This window comes from Periophthalmus magnuspinnatus, unplaced genomic scaffold (assembly GCF_009829125.3).
Source record: "Periophthalmus magnuspinnatus isolate fPerMag1 unplaced genomic scaffold, fPerMag1.2.pri scaffold_70_arrow_ctg1, whole genome shotgun sequence".
Taxonomy (NCBI): Eukaryota; Metazoa; Chordata; class Actinopteri; order Gobiiformes; family Gobiidae; genus Periophthalmus; species Periophthalmus magnuspinnatus.
The window spans coordinates 1-18,029 of record NW_022986789.1 but is presented as its reverse complement, the minus strand read 5'-3'; the positions used below and the strand labels follow the sequence as shown (position 1 = coordinate 18,029).

Sequence of the window (18,029 nt, the reverse complement as noted above, 5' to 3'; positions counted from 1 at the left end):
CCCAAATGGACTGAGAGTCAAGTTCTCACTAATGATCCAATTATGAATCTCAAGTATTATTGATAACTGTCCTGACGAGACACAGGTTGACAAAGACAAAACATCATTAACGATTTATCTGTAAAAACGCAACAACAGACAATTTGGACCTGCTTTGGTCCTGCTTTGGTCCTGCTTTAGTCCTGGTTCAGTCCTGGTTTAGCCCTGGTTTAGCCCTGGTTTAGCCCTGGTTTAGCCCTGGTTTAGCCCTGGTTTAGACCTGGTTCAGTCCTGGTTTAGACCTGGTTCAGTTATGATGAGGAGGGAGTATCTGGCCATGCTGTATTCATTTCTGTGTTGTGTTTATGTAAATGAGGAGAAATGAGCGAGGGGTCAGAGGTCACAGAGAAGCATCATCCATCATCACAAACAGATCAGCGACAGAGACATCAGAGCTGCTCCTTACTCCTTACACACTCCTCCTACAGCCTCCAGCCTGCAGCCTCCACCCTACATCCTCCACCCTACATCCTCCACCCTATATCCTCCACACTCCCTCTACAGCCTCCACCCTACAGCCTCCCCTTACATCCTCCATCCTACACCCTTTCCCTACACCCTCCTCCTACAGGCTCCCCCCTACATGCTCCACCCTATACCCTCCACCCTACATCCACCCCCCTCCCAGATATTTTTTTGCCGTTGGTCCGTCTATGCCTCATTTTTTCACCGGTTGTTCTAAACTATTTCAAGATTTGACAAGTAACGCAAGACTTTTAAACATGGCCACATACTACTATTCAGTCATGTGTTGTGTTAGTGCTGGGTGTTACTGAGCTGCTGTAGATGCCTCTTGCCTTGTAACGAAGCGCTGTCCTTAGCCTGAGTGATTGGAGAAACTGTATGGCAAGCTAAGGCCTTGAGCATGAAGTAAACCCCAAAGAGTGAAAGCATCTGCTGGTGCGGTAGGAGGCGTTGCAGCTGCTTTGCTTTGTTATGGACACTGGACACTCAACTTTACGGGACTTGGCACACAATGCCAGATCTTTGGAACTCCACTCTTGTGGATTATATGAATTGGTTGCACCCTGTGCACTCCCAAAAAAGAACTATTTAAATGTGTTTGAAGATTCATTTCATCCATTTACAAAGGAAATACTGTTAAGGGTGCATTGTAAGTATTGTAAATAATGTCTGTTCACTGTAAATAACACCATGACTAAGCACTACACACACCGATACTACTTTTACCAAATATTTTTGATCCATGCTGCAGCATTGTACATGCTACATAAAGCCAAGAGGAACTGGGTTGTGTTTAATTCGATTTTTTGTCATGTGGTTGAGTGCATTCATTTTTTGAATTACATTGTCAAAATAGATGTATTTGTGAAACAAGGCATTGAAATTTCACACGAGGCTGATTATGAGACCTAGATGTTGGAAGTTGACCTGATGTTGAGGGATCCAATTGTGTCCGATTTCCAATATTCTTGAAGGATTGTCGAGAGTCTCCTTCCTCCAGCAGCTGATGTGGTGAAGCACCTGAGTTCTGATGCCATGCCCACACTTTATTTGGATACTCTTGATTCTGCATATGGAACTGTTCAGGACAGAAACAAACTGTTTGCTAAATTTATGGACACGACAAGAAACCATCTGGTTACCTCCCACAACTTATGGTTGCCCTAAACGCTGCTCTAAAGAGGGGAGGAATAATGGAGTCTGACATCAACCGACATCTGCTGAACAAGTTTTGTGGGGCAGCTGCCGCTTTGACCAACATCACGTGGCAACTAACTGACGTACAGCGGCAACTAGCCATGCTAACTGCAAACCATCCAAAGACCTCCTTCAAGCCGCCATCCTACAGCAATCCGCATGTCAAAGAAAAATCCATAGCGCAGCAGTCGTGTTAACCCCCATTCTCTCAGCCCAAGCCTGATTACTGTTTCTGTTGCAGTGAAGATGGCCACATCCATCCTCAGTGTGAGAATGAGCCAAATCCAGCACTTGTAGTCTGTAAAAAGGTTTTCTAGAAGACAGTAGAACACCACCTCCTCCAGTCATTTAAACTGAGTTGTGAGATACATGGTAGCCAAAGGGGACCAAATCCGTCCCAAGAAAAGAACAGTGTTAAATCTGTTGAAATGTCACAGTCCAAAAAGAACATGCCGACCCGACTTCAAAAGGGGCTAGTGGGCTCAAAGTGCTGGGCAGCTGTCAACATTGCTAGACAGAACCACCATTGTCTCTTGGATACTCACTCATAGGTGACTACAGTCCCAATCTCATTCTACAACCAGATCCTCAGTGAACAACCTGTGAAGTCACTGTACAACTTACTTCAGGTGGAGGGAGCTGTGGGTCAATCAGTACCTTACCTGGGCTACATGGTGCTGACAATCACATTTCCTTAAGACTTTTGGGGGGTAGAATTTGACATCCAGCTCAAGTCAGGGTATTACCAGATTCAATTGGATAAAGCTAGAAGAAGACTATTTATTTATTTATTTATTTTACCAGGCAAAACATTAAGAACAATTTCTTATTTACAATGTTGGCCTGGGCATGCCAGAGCAGCCAAGGGAAGGGAAGGGGAGTTAACACAGTTAGACACAACACAACATCATTTCATTAAAATATAAAACAAACATTTACATCTGTCTCTAAAAATCTCCTTTCGTATCATTAGTAAAACATTTACAGATGTCTTTAAAAATTACCTTCAGTTTACATTTAAAAGCAGAAAGAGAAATGAAGGAGTCCAGTTTAAGTGAGCTTTGAGCCAAATTCCAATCATTAGCAGCGGCGCATCGAAATGACATGAGGCCAAGAGAAGACCTAGACTTAGGAACTTAAGACCACTTTCGTTACATCGCGGTGGTTCTGGGAATGGAATTGAAAGACGCAAGGAGTAACCAATGCCCCCAGTACATTCCAGAGGCACATAGAGAAATGTATGGGGGATCTGAACCTCTAAGAAGTCCAGGTGTTCCTTGACGACATCATGGTATTCTCAGAGAAAAAACAAAGAACACGTGAATCGGCTATTTCGAGTTCTCACCTGTCTCAAACAGTTTGGCTTAAAACTGTCCCCTGAAAAATGCAAGTTTTTCCAGTCCAGTGCGCGTACCTTGGACATGTGGTGTCTGAGAGGGGCCTCCCGGACCAGATCCTCAATCTCCCCGCAAACAGCCTCGACCACACAGGTAGGGGATATGATAGTGTCCTCCTGGGAGAGCTGGCGCGAGAGTGCATCCAGTTTGATGTTGTGGGATTGTGGGCGATACATGAGTATGAAGTTGAATCTACTGAAAAATAGTGACCAGCGGGCTTGACGGGAATTTAAACAGTTAGCTGACTGAATGTAAGCTAGGTTCTTGTGAAATGTCCAAACCAGGAAAGGATGCTTTGCCCCTTCCAACCAGTGGCACCACTCTTCCAGGGCAAACTTGACTACCAACAGTTCTCGATTCCCCACATCATAATTGCTCTCAGCTGGTGAAAGGCGATGAGAGAAAAAGGCGCACAATATAATCGATTGTGTGGTTCAAACCTTTGGGAGAGGACTGCCCCAACACCTGTGTCTGAGGCATCCACCTCCACAACGAACTGGCGGGAGGCATCAGACTGACTTAAGATCAGGGCAGAGGTGAATAGATCCTTCAGTTCCTCAAAAGCAGACTGGGCTTCTGGGGTCCAGCAGAACTGTCTGGAGGGAGAGGTAAGTTTAGTGAGGGGAGCAACAACATGGATAAACTCTCTGATGAAACAGCTGTAGAAGTTAGCAAACCCAATAAATCTTTGCAGCTGTTTCTTGTTGGGCGTAGGCCATTCAGTTACCGCTGAAATTTTTTTCTGGGTCGGTTTTCACCTGTCTACATCCCACAATAAACCCCAGAAAACTGACCTTGTCCGCGTGACACTCACACTTCTCCATCTTCATGTATAACTTGTTCTGCAGGAGCCCCTGGAGGACCAGACACACATGGTGCTGGTGTTCCTGTGGGGTCTTAGAAAAGAGTAAAATGTCATCCAGATACACAAACACAAAATGGCTGAGAAAATCCCGTAGCATGTTGTTAATTAAAGCTTGGAAGACGGCTGGAGCATTGGTTAACCCAAAGGGCATCACTAGGTACTCGAAATGTCCCAGAGGCATTTTGACTGCAGTTTTCCATTCATCCCCTTCCCTTATGCGCACCAGATGATAAGCATTCCTGAGGTCTAGTTTGGTAAAGATGGTGGCCCTGTGAAGCGGTGTGAAGGCAGAATCAATGAGTGGCAGTGGATATTTGTTTTTAATGGTGATATTATTGAGGCCACTAAAGTTGATACGTAGCCGTAATGTTTTGTCCTTCTTGCCGATGAAGAAGAATCCAGCTCCTAGGGGTGACTAGGACGAGCAGATGATACCTGCGGCAAGAGAGTTCCGGATATATGGTTTGGTTCGATCCCCGGGTCGCCCAGGCCTTTCTGTGTGGAGTTTTGCATGTTTCTCCCCGTGTCTGGATGGGTTTCCTCCGGGTACTCTGGTTTCCCCCATCAACCAAAACATGAACGCCCTTCGAGACAACTGTTGTTGTGATTTTGGGTGTTACAAAATAAAATGAATTGAAAAATGAATATATTGGTCCATAGTCTCTCATACAGGTTTAGAGGGAATATATAGATGACTGGAAGGCAAGGGAGCACTGGGCAGGAGGTCGATAGTGCAGTCATAAGGTCTGTGGGGAGGAAGAGACAGCACCTGACTTTTACTGAAAACATCCCTGAGGTCATGATATTCGCTTGGCACGGAGGAGAGTCTACTGCTCCAGCTGGAGACAGGGTAGACTGTAGGCAGTTCGCATGACTAAATAGACTCCACTCCGACACCTTTCCCCTAACCCAGTCAATTGTAGGGTTGTGAGTTAAAAGCCAGGGGTGGCCCAGAATGAGCATCGTGGTATAGCATATGGGCATAGTGGGAGCAGAAATGACATAGAGCCACCTGGTTTCATGGTGATTACTGGACAAGGCTAGGGTGACAGGTTCGGTGATGTGTGTTACCATGGCTAGCAGTCTCCCATTAAGAGCTAAGGCTGTGAGTGGTTGCTTCAGTGGCTCCAACCCTACCTCCAACTGTTTGGCCACCTGCTGGTCAAGGAAGTCCTCCTCTGCTCCAGAGTGAATGAGGGCCAAGACGGGTAGGGTAATAGTTTGCACAAGGTAGCGTCGAGCTGAAATCTATTATGTTTCTTCTCTGAAATGTGTTGCTGACCCACCAGTACTCCCAGTCCTACTGATGGGTGCCCCTCATTGGGCTGAACTGGGCAGGTTGCAAAGAAATGCCCATGTCTCCCACAATACAGGCACTCCCCAGCCTGGAGGCGTCGCAGACGCTCCTCTGCAGTCAGGTGCACTCGACCCAGCTGCTCCTCTGGTGGTTGTGCCGCTGGGGGCACCAGTTCATCCTTTAATTTGTCAGTTAATTTTTTCACAAAGACAGCCTTCAGTGTACTGTCAGTCTAATCCACTTCCATTGCCAGTATCCAAAACTCGATGGTATAATCTGCCACGGACCTGGAACCTTGAACCAGACTTTATAGGCAGAGTGAGGTGTCAGCTTGATAGTGTGGGTGATCGAACACTAGTTTAAACTCTACCACAAACCCATCTAAAGTTACATGGTCTAAAGCAGTGTTCGAAAATTTTGTCTCTGCCCACTGGAGTGCTCTCCAGTGGCCAGCTTTGCAGTAGTCCTTGAGCAGGTCGTGGGCAGCAGGGTCAGAGATGAGGTAATCTGTACAGGTCGGAGGGTGTGAGGTTCGTGCCAGTCATGGAGAGCTGGGTCAGAGGCAGAGGAGCGGAGTGGGTCCAGGGAGCGGGATCTGACGTGGAGCAAAATACATCCAACTTAGTGAAAAGTAGCAAAAGCAAAACATGAGACTGAGCCAAGCAGAGCTGTACCACTGTGGATACGCAGACGATCTGGCGCTGAGTGTCAGGTCCTTAGTCCCTTTGTCCTCCCCAGGTGCAGCTTGATTAGAGATTAGTTGCAGGTGTGCATGGGAGGAGCTCAAATTTCTGCCCAGCTCCATGCTGCGCCACAGAAGGGAGGGGGAAAACAGCACAAAACACAAGGCAAACTGGAATCTTGACACCAGGTTTAGTCCTGGTTTAGTTCTGGTGTAGTCCTGGTTTAGTTCTGTTTTCCCTGTGGTGTTTTCAGGAACAGGGTCATAGTCATTGAACTCCAAACCCCAGAACAGCAGCAGGTTCATCCATCACCCCGAAATAAATGAGTTTGGCTCAAGGGCACGACAGAAACTAGGTCAGAAAATACTGCATCTCCTCCTGTCAGTGAAGAGGTTGTGAGTTAGACTTCTTATGTCTCTGGGAGGTAACTTTGTTTCTATGTTTCTGGGATGAGTCAAACCACATACTGACAAATCTAACCACAGACCTGCCCCTTATGCCACTGAGCAACACACTTTGTTTATTTGGAGCTTATTTTTGTGTTTATTAATTTTTCCAGACAGCGTTAAAACATGAATTAAAGGTCCTATATTACACAGAATGACTCTAGCCATGTTCTAATGCTGATATCTTCTCAAAAACATACTTGGAGTTGTGTTTTGTTTCATTCACACATGTTTGAGTAACCCTTTATTATTAGTCTGCCTACATCTCAAATGTTCTGTTCCACCTTGTGATGTCATTAAGTGGTACCTTTCAAGTTAACAGCTGATTTTTCTTTTAGTTCAGTAGAGATTGGCAATTCCAGGGCTGAAATCATCCAAATGATTCTAGTGAAGGTGTATGGAGTTTAAAAACACAGTGGAGCACTTCCTGTATTACCACATGACATCACAAGGTGGAATAGAGTGTTTTCTGTTTGAGAGAAGAACTCAGCCTAAGTATGCAGGGTTTGTGTGTTAAACACGTGAGAATGAAACAAAACACAACTCCAGGTCAGTTTGTGATGAGGAAACATTATAACATCAGAAAACAGTGTTTGGGTTTGAGTTTAAGTCTGAGTTTAAGTTTAGATTTAAAGAGCTCATACTATGCTAAAACAGACTCAGAGTCAGAGTTCAGTTCAGAGCAAAGTTTTATTTTTACAAACGAGCAGAGTGACTGCCTCATAAGACACACAGTGGCTACAGGAGAAATGAGACACTTTCAGGGGCAATCATTTGAAAAACACATGAACCATTTGGAGCTCAGCTTTTATATAAAACATATTCAAACAGTTTCATGTGTAAATGTGTAAAACTAAATAAAGACATTAAAATGTGTAATAACTAACCAATCCAAAAGCAGGATTCAGAGGAAGGCGGAGCTTTGGTGATTGACAGCTTTGACAGAGAAATTTTATCACAATTTTTTAAAACATAAAAATATAAATTTTATTTTATGTTTGAAACTAAAACTTCGATCTGAGACCCAGACAGACAGAGACATTAGAGGCAGAAGGTTTGAAGAAAAGTGAGAAATTGTGCTTTTATTTTTCCACAAAGCATGCTTTGAACGACATCACCACAGGACAGGTGATCCGACAGATGACCTGACAGGTGGCCCAACAAGTGAGCCCCTGTCACATGTGGACACACCTGTCATTGACCATAACTTTCCTCTTTGTTGTTCACATACATCACAGATTCAAATTTGTATTTTAATTCTGAATTTTCGGGAACAAAAAGAGAAAGTTGAGACCCCACAGGTGAGCAGACAGGTGACAGGTGCAGTCCTAACCTGAGACACAGGGAGCAGCACACAGGGGGCGACAGAGGCAGGTCATGTATAAAATTGTGCTTTTGTTCTACCACAGACTGAGCATGCTCAGAAACCACAGCCACAGAAAGCTGCGACAATCGTGTATCCACCAGGAAAAGACCACAGTGTAGCTTTAGACCGGAACCAGTCTGAACCAGGTCTGGAGTGTGAGGTTTAGGTTTATAAGGTCCTGTTCTCCACATTTCACCACAGAGAGACGAAAACATCTAAAAACAGAGAGAAGTCCTCCAGGTGTCACAAACTCGGAGGGACACATCTGGACACATTCAGAGACCTGTCTTTATTATTACATCATCATCCTTACATCATTATCATTTGATCATCTAAACCTCAGAGATCAGAGACAAACACCTCAGGTCATCACCTCACAGAGAATTCAGACAACAGTGATTCAAGATCAACTCATCAACACATCACTGTTACATCATCACCTCCATCATGGTTACCTCATCAGCACCTCATCACCTCCATCATTGTTACATCATCACCTCCATCACTGTTACATCATCACCTCTATCACTGTTACCTCATCAGTACCTCATCACCTCCATCACTGATGATTTAACAGTGACTGTGGCCTCATCAACTCCACCATTGTGACCTCATTACCTCTATCAGTTACCTCATCAGCACCTAATTACCTCCATCACTGTTACATCATCTCCTCCATGACTGTGACCTCATCACCTCCATCACTGTTACATTATCACCTCCATCACTGTTACCTCATCACCTCCATCCCTGTTACCTCATTAGCTCCACGTCACCTCCATCATTGTGACTTCATCATCTCCATGACTGTTACATCATCACCTCCATCACTGTTACATCATCACCACCATCACTGTTAGATCATTACCTCCATCACTATTACCTCATTAGCACCACATCACCTCCATCATTCTGACCTCATCATCTCCATGACTGTTACATCATCACCTCCATCACTATTACCTCATCACTTTCATCACTGTTATATCATCACCTCCCTAACTGTGACCTCATCACCTCCATCACTGTTACATCATCACCTCCATGACTGTGACCTCATCACCTCATCACTGTCACATCATCACCTCCATCACTGTTACCTCATCACCTCCATCACTGATACCTCATCAGCACCTCAACACTGTTACATCATCACTCATCACTGTTACCTCATCACCTCTATCACTGTTACATCATCACCTCCATCATGGTTACCTCATCACCTCCATCATTGTTACATCATCACCTCCATCACTGTTACATCATCACCTCTATCACTGTTACCTCATCACCTCCATCACTGATGATTTAACAGTGACTGTGGCCTCATCAACTCCACCATTGTGACCTCATCACCTCTATCACTGTTACCTCATCAGCACCTAATTACCTCCATCACTGTTACATCATCTCCTCCATGACTGTGACCTCATCACCTCCATCACTGTTACATTATCACCTCCATCACTGTTACCTCATCACCTCCATCACTGTTACCTCATTAGCTCCAAATCACCTCCATCATTGTGACTTCATCATCTCCATGACTGTTACCTCATTAGCTCCACATCACCTCCATCATTGTGACTTCATCATCTCCATGACTGTTACATCATCACCTCCATCACTGTTACATCATCACCACCATCACTGTTAGATCATTACCTCCATCACTATTACCTCATTAGCACCACATCACCTCCATCATTCTGACCTCATCATCTCCATGACTGTTACATCATCACCTCCATCACTATTACCTCATCACCTTCATCACTGTTATATCATCACCTCCCTGACTGTGACCTCATCACCTCCATCACTGTTACATCATCACCTCCATGACTGTGACCTCATCACCTCCATCACTGTCACATCATCACCTCCATCACTGTTACCTCATCACCTCCATCACTGATACCTCATCAGCACCTCATCACTGTTACATCATCACTCATCACTGTTACATCATCACCTCCATCACTGTTACCTCATCACCTCTATCACTGTTACATCATCACCTCCATCATGGTTTCATCATCACTCCATCATGGTTACCTCATCACCTCCATCACTGTTACCTCATCACCTCCATCACTGTTACATCATCACCTCCATCACTGTTACATCACCGGCACCTCATCACCTCCATCACTGTTACATCACCAGCACCTCATCACCTCCATGACTGTGACCTCATCACCTCCATCACTGTTACATCATCAGCACCTCATCACCTCCATCACTGTTATCTCATCACCTCCATCACTGTTACATCACCAGCACCTCATCACCTCCATGACTGTGACCTCATCACCTCCATCATTGTGACCTCATCACCTCCATCACTGTTACCTCATCACTTCCATCACTGTTACCTCATCACCTCCATCACTGTTACATCGTCACCCTTATGACTGTGACCTCATCATCTCCATCACTGTCACGTCATCACCTCTATCATCAACAACTCATCACCTCCATCTTTGTTATTGCATCAGTGTTACCTCATCTCCTCCGTCACTGTTACCTCATCAGCACCTCATCACAGTTACATCATCACCTCCATCACTGTTATATCATCTCCTCCTCACATCTGAGGAGGTACCTGACTCTGACACTGAAAACATGTTTGGTCTGAACGCAGCATAAACCTAAACCAGAGTCTGGACTTGGTTCAGACTTGCTTTAGTCCTGGTGTTTTGAGCTGATGGACACAGGTTTCACAGCGTTGTTTTGAGTCAGCGCAGAGACACATGCACCAAGCGCCGCTCTAAGGCTAATCTCATTATTATTATATTTATATGATGATTATTACTAAATTACAGTCAGACGGAAGAGAAAACAGCAAGGCAAAGTCAAAATGCAGATCTGAGACCCAGAGACAGAGAGAGGTGTCAGGCCCAAGGGCACACTGTCAGAGCAGTGAGTGACCAAACTACAGACCCCCGGTCAGAGGATGCTTTTAACCTGAGGCCCACAATGTGATTATATTCGTGTGTGCAGAGGATGAGGGATGCAGATGTGCAGAGGAGGTACAAAGGATGAGGGATGCAGAAGAATTGCAGAAAAAGAGTGATGCAGGAGAGGTGCAGGTGATGAGTGATGCAGAGGAAGTGCAAAGGATGAATGATGCAGAGGCACAGAGGAGATGCAGAGGAGGTGCAAAAGGATGAGTCATGCAGAAGAAGTGTAAAAGATGAATGATGCAGAATTGCAGAGGAAGTGTAGAGGAGGAGTGATTCAAAGGTGCACAGGGGTAAATGGTGAGTGGTGCAGAGGAGTGATTCAGAGGACCAGAGGAGGGTAAAAGATGAGTGGTGGAGAGGATGAGTGATGCGAAGGTGCAGAGGTGCAGAAGAGGTGCAGAGGATGAGTGATGAAGAGGTGCAGACGATGAATGATGCAGGGGTGCAGAAGATGAGTGATGCTGAGGTGTAGAGGAAGTGCAGTGGATGAGTGAATCAGAGGATGCGTGTCTCTGGGTCTAAACACTAAACGTTACATTCAGCCTTTTTATTATCACAGATTTTTTTTCTCATGCGACTCAGACAGAGCCCGAGACTTTTGTGCTTTAGCAACTCTGGACCCAAACATGCAGCGACCTTTGACCTATAACCTAGAGAGGCCTATGGTCGTTGAGCCACAGAAGCCTTTGACCTACAACCTACAGAGGCCTATGACCTTTGACTTACAGAGGCCTACCACAAGCATGAGTCAGGTCCAGGAGGATCACATATGCATAGAAATACTACCACTACAAATACAGTACTACACGACCTACTGCACTGTACTACTGCAGTACTTTTACACAGGAAGTGTGTCCAGTCCAGGTTTGGTCTAGTATTTCTCTGTTTAAATGCGTATAACAGATTGGACTTAATTAAGATGGTTAAGAACAGAAAGGCTGCTGTAGAACAGAACATATAGAGTTCTGTTTTTAAGTTAAAGGAGTTTTGGCCACATGGTTGCTAAGTAACAGTTCTGGTATTCCCTTGTGTGATATCATGATTTCCAACCAGGAAGTTCAATTTTGTTTTAGTTTTCTAGTCCTGATTTAGTCCTGTTTGGACCCGGGTTTTTACAGAGAAATATTTGTTTCCGACAGACCTGGACTGGACCATTTTTTGTGACATCATCAAGATTAGTCCAGTTTGGTCCACATATGCCCAGGTGGGTCTGGATTCAGTCCTTGTTTGGTCTTCTTCAAATCTAGTTTTGGTTTGGTTCTGGTCTCACTTGTCCTGGTTTGGTTCTAGTTTGGACCGGTTTGAGTCCTGGTGTAGATTTTGTCTGGTACCGTTGTAGCCCTGCTTTAATCCTGTTCTAGTCCAGGTTTAGTCCCAGTTTGGTACATCAATTATGTGAATGCACTCTTCTTTGTGCCTTGATGAGCTTGGTAGGCTTGAGGGTTTTTGGTTAGTCCTGGTCCTGGTTTAGCCCTCGTCTAGTCCTGGTTTAGTCCTGGTTTAGTGTTTGTCTCAGGTGAGTCCTGGTTTAGTCTTGGTTTAGTCTTGTTTTGGGAGAGTTTTGGGAGAGTCTCGGTTCTGGTTTAGTTCTGGTTCCGATCTTGGCCTAAAAGGGCCCCGTGGACTTGAGAGTCCTGGTTCAGTCCTGGTTTAAGTCCTGGTTTAGTCCTGGTTCAGTCCTGGTTTAGTCCTGGTTTAGTTCTGGTTTAGTCCTGGCTTGATCCTGGTTCAGTCCTGGTTTCAGTCCTGGTTTAGTCCTGGTTTCAGTCCTGGTTTCAGTCCTGGTTTAGTCCTAGTTCAGTCTTGGTTTAGTCCTGGGCTTGGTCTAGAAGGGCCTGGTGGACCTGTGGGTTTTGGGTTTGATTCCTCGGCTGTTGTAATACTCCATGATTTGATTCGGAATTTCGGCCAAAACCGACTTCGCCAGGGCCGCCGGAGAAGCCTACATAGACAAAGAGAGGAGAAGAGGAGAGAAAATCAGAAGAGGAGAGGAGAAGAAGAGGAGGAGGACAGGAAAGGATGAGGGGAGGATAAGAGAAGAGGACAGGAGAAGAGGAGGAGAGAGGAGAGGTGAGAAAAGGAGAAAATGAGGGAGGAAGATGAGGAGGAAGAGAGAAGAGGAGGAAAGGAAGAGGAAGAGAGAAAAGAGGTGGAAGAGAGGAGAGAGCAGGCGTGAGAGGAGGAGAAAAAGAGGAGAGAAGGGTGGGTGATGGGGAAGACAGGAGGAGGAGTAGAGAGAGGAAGAGGAGGACAGGAGAAGAGAGGAGAGGTGAGGGAAGGAGAGGAAGAGAGAAGAGAGTAGGAGGAGTGGAGAGAAGGTGGAGAAGTGGAGAGGAGGGAGGAGAGGAGGAGAAGGAGAGACATTAATAATAATGCCTGGCACTTGTAATGTCCTAGTCCCCTCTCACTATCAACACACACCACTTTCATACTAATGTGGAAATATCTTGCCTAAGGACACAAGAACAGAACTGGGTTAGAGTGGAACAAATGTTGTTAAAAAGAGACAGTGTCCAGACCAGAGTAGTGGTAAATTACTGTACTTAACTATACACTTTAGGTATCTGTAGTTAGTACATTTTACAGTGGATACTTATACCACCTTCAGTGTTTTTGGCTCTGGCTTCTGTAGTAAAAAGCCAAAGTTAAACCCCGAGCCATAAACAAACAATGTGGTCTACTCCATTCAGGGTAGTGAAGAAGGCAGTGCGCGTTATATTGGAGAAACTAAACAGCCACTCCACATGAAAATGAACCAATGCCGTTGTGAGAACTTTGAAGATAGTGAGGTTCAGATCTTAGCCAGACAAAAAAGAAATGGAGGCCTTAGACATCACCTGTCCCCCATCTATAACTCCATCCTCAGATCCAAAGCAAAGAAAGGAAACAAAGAGAACAATAGTGCTAGCCAGTAGGCCCATTAGAGCTGAATTATTACATTAAGTAGGTCTCAGGCACAGTGCACACTTATGGTGCGGTCACACCGAGGCATAAAAACACGTTGGACACCTCTAGTTGGATGCCTTTAGTTGGACACCTCTAGTTGGATGCCTTTAGTTGGACACCTTTGCACTTGAGGACAAACCCTTCGCGTCCAGGGTTGGCTCAGGTTGGCCCAGGGACGGAGGCGTTGTGGTCTGCAAGTGCCTTTGGATGTTTTGTTTTCCCTGTGTCTTTGTGAACGCTGCAGACCAGGTTGAGAGAGCTTTAGTATCCGGCTCCGTGACTAGCCTTTATGCTAGTTGGTGCGCCCAACATATTTAAGTTTCCGCTACATTTTAGCTGATGTCTTTCTACTTTTTCAGGATAATGATGTCGCTAAATCACTGGAGCATAGTCTCTGACTGGTTGACACTGCACATCAAATGCCAAAAGTTCATCTTTTTGAACCCTGGACATGCGAACAGAGCATCCGACGCTTGAACGCTCAAGACATACCTTGTCAGATCTGCGCTGCTCTGGTGCTTGAAAACGTGCCTCCAGAACACATTTTGCCAAGATATGCGTCTACCATAGACTCTGCATGTAAACTTGCCCTGGTATGAATGAATACATGTAGCTCAATAGACCTAGCCTACATACAGAAACTGTAAACAACAGATGTTTATAGTTTCAGTGTAGTTAGCTCCTCCCGTCAGATAAGGCAGTGTCCACCAGTAATCGACCAGAACTGAAGACACGGCTTGAATGAGCAGCTCCTACACCTTTTTGTCCAGAAAGCTTTGGCTTTTACTATGGATCAGATGTGGACGACTGAGGGATTACACAGACATTGGGCTTGTATACTTTTACTTCATCTGTGTGTATGTGACAGGTTCTCAGCCTGAGCAGTGGCAATGCGAGGAGCTGATTAGGTACATGTGAAAAAGAAGGGAAAAAAGTTCCGCCTAGACATCCAGCTTCACAGTAGTGCGTGTGGGGCGGGCACGAGGGCGGGGTGGATGCATTGCAGGACAGGTGCTGATTGGCTGTCTCAGAAGCACTTGTTTTTGTTGCTCTCTGTGTGGAGCGGCAGGTGGAGGTTAGTGATGGACTTTATTATTAATTACAGATCAGATCATTAGTTATATGGGAGCTTTTATGAGACTCTACCTTTGCACAATGTGAAGACGTCGATGGAGTTTGTATTTTGTGTAGTTTGACTCGGTGCTCCTGTTAGCACAGACAGGCTACAACTGCTCCTGTTAGTACAGAGCTACACCAGCTCTCATGGTCTAAACTGAAATACTATCATTTGCTGTTGTCTACATTTAGATGAATGAAAGGAGTGAACTGACTAATGTGCACTCATTAATGGTCCATGTATTTACACATAATAACGCATTGTATCATTGTGAATACATTCTCTATTCAAATACAGCATGGCACTGGCAGAGACTTCTTTTAAGAAGACACTGGCAGAGACTTCGTCTAAGAAGACACTGATGGAGACACAGGTAAAGTGTTTTGAAGGTTAAGGTTTGTCCATTTGGAATTAGACCAGTATCACTAGCCTATCACTATCAGTCCTGACTTAATACTGGCTTCAAGTTTTGTCCCTTATTTGAAAGATCACCAGCTGCCAATGACTAGAATTAAACCAGGACTAAACCAGAACTAAACCAGGACTAAAGCAACATTAAGCTAGGACTAAACCAGGACTTACGTGTTTGAAGTTCCTGAAGGGCACAAATTGGACGATGTCCCTGCACACAGATTGCCCCCTGGTGGAGCGCAGGAGGAGCTGCATGTCACTGAAGTCTGCAGAGCCGACGCCTACGATGATTACAGACATCGGAAGGTGCGCTGCCTGGACAATGGCCTCACGTGTGTCTGACATGTCTGTGACCACGCCATCAGTCAACACCAGGAGGATAAAGTATTGCTGCAAGAGACCAGAGACTGGGTATAGATCAAAGACCAGAGACCAAGGACCAGAGATCAGGGACCGGGTTTAGACTAGAGACCAGAGACTGGGTTTAGACCAGAGGCGAGGGACTGAGGGACTAATATGGAAATAAGATCCTCATTCGTAGGTATTAATACTAAAAAAGTTCCATTGACAGGACAGAAATGAACATTTCCTGAATAGCTTTAGAATGATCTTGAGCTGTATCAGAACAAGTATTAGACACACAGACTAGTATATGACCATGGATCACTATGGAACCTACCTAGACCACTGAGGGATTGCACAGATATAAGGCCACATGTATCACATTAGTATTGTGACAACACTAAGTCAGACCAGACCAGAGACCAGACCAGAGACCAGACCAGGACTACCTCCGTGGTTAAATCCTGCCACGCTGTCGTAACGGGTGTGTGTGGCGGACCAAAGGATGCAGACTCTGGGAATATTTACAGGATTTATTGTAGAGAATAGGACAATGTACAACCAGTGGGTGATCCGGAGGTGAGCAGGTGAGCAGGCGAGCAGGTGAGCAGGAACACAGGACACAGGAACAGACCACATGAAGGGACGACAGGACGACAGGCAGACCAGACGGGCGTAGGGCAGAGCAGGCAGGAGACATCCAGGACCGGAGCACGACAAGAACACAAGGGCGACAGGAATGCAGGCAGGAAAGACGTGACACGACAGGGTGAAGTGAACATGACAATGATCCCGCGCTAAGTCTCCTCTCCCAGCTCCTTTTATGCCCAGCAGGCATGTTGATTGCACTGATAGGCTGCAGGTGCGCACGGGAGGAGCCAGGAGCCCAGCCCAGATCTGGCAGGTGAGGGAGGGAAGGAGCACGCAGGGAGGAAAACCCAGAGTGGACACTGCGGATCATGACACACGCATAGTATGCTCCTCTGTTCAGTGGTCCCAGAAACATTCTCAATTACACCTTTAACCAGAAGAAACCTGGTTCTGATCCCCAAAGACTTTAATAGGCTCCATGCACAACAACACACCGCTAGATCCAGGGGTTGTGGTCAGTGTGAGCTGCCAGGTTTTGCGTTTACAAAGCGACGTCTTGTGTGACAGTGCTAATGCTAATTTCTAAGACTAATAAACATTTAAATAACACAACTGACTGAAATAACCTATACCTACAGGTGAGTGTAATTTGCAAGTACTTCCTAGTTCCCTAAACCCCTAATCCCCAAGGTCTAACCCCAAACCTCTAAGGCTCTAACCACCTAAACACCTAACCCTCTAACCACCTAACCACCTAACCCTCTAATCTCTAACCCCCTAACTCCTAACCCTAATGCCTACCCCCAGCTCCCTGTCCGCTGCCTGGTCTGTCAGGATTGAGTGATTTTAGCGTGACTCCTCATAGGGATGACTTCACTTTCTGTCCCTGGTGCCTCTGTTCTTCAGCATTCATCCTTTGCCTGATCATGTGAGTTATGCCTCCCTCTGGAGAATCTCTGGAGAAGCTTTGTTTGTGTTTAAGTTTCACAAAGGACATGTGAGCTTATGACTCATTATTATTATTATTATTATTATTAAAATGGATCTGTTTCAGTTTACATTATTCAAAACATGCAGAACAGAGATACTGAAGGCAGAGCTGCTCTTGGTCTGTTATAACGTCAGGATATTTTTGACTGTAAAATGAGGAACCCACACCTGAGCCATGCCCCAATTCAACCTCTCACTGCTAAGACCTCAGGCTCCTGGGACCATCGGAAAACACTCTGATAACACAGGTCTAGTCCCTGGTCTAGTCCTGGTCTAGTCTGGTCCAGTCTTGAGCTAGTCTTGGTCTAGTCCTGGTCTACTCTTGGTCTAGGCTGGTTTAGTCCAGGTTTATTCCAGGTCTAACCCTGATCCTGGTCTGGCCCAGGGTTAGTCCTGGTTTTGTCCAGATCTGGTCCTCACCATGGCCTCCTTGGTGTGCGCTCCTGAGAAGCTGTGAGTGCCACCTTCTGGATGATGGGGGAGACGTTGGTGGGGCCGTACAGCTGCAGTTTGGGCAAAATGGACTGATACGCCTGGACCACACTCTGGATACCTGCAACGGAGAGAATAGCTGAGAGAGGAGAAGAGGAGAGAGGAGGAAAGAGAAGAGAGAGAGAAGAGAGGAGGAGAGAAGAGAGAGAGGAGAGAGGAGAGGATGAGAGAGGAGAGAGGAGGGGAGAAGAGAGAGGGGAGAGAAGGAACAGGAGAGAGAAAGGAGGATGAGAGAGCAGGGAGAGAGAGGAACAGGAGAGAGCGAGGAGGATGAGAGCAGGAAGAGATGGAACAGGAGAGAGAGGAGGATGAGAGCAGAGAGAGAGAGAGGAGGGGAGAGAAGAGAGGAGGAGAGAGAGAGAGGAGGAGGAGGAGACAGGTGAGAGCAAGCAGAGAGCAGAGAGAGGAGAGAGAGG

General features: G+C 45.8%; 1 protein-coding gene across 1 annotated transcript; it reads right to left on the bottom strand.

Annotated features, from left to right (window-relative positions):
• Positions 1–12,510: 12,510 nt before the first annotated feature.
• On the bottom strand, positions 12,511–15,543 carry LOC117393644 (copine-4-like). Its single transcript, XM_033991636.2, has 2 exons — positions 15,370–15,543; positions 12,511–12,666 (listed from the first exon to the last, which is right to left on the bottom strand). Exons 1-2 carry the CDS (start codon positions 15,541–15,543, stop codon positions 12,550–12,552), a joined length of 291 nt encoding a protein of 96 aa, XP_033847527.1. The 3' UTR covers positions 12,511–12,549.
• Between the last annotated feature and the right edge of the window lie 2,486 nt (positions 15,544–18,029).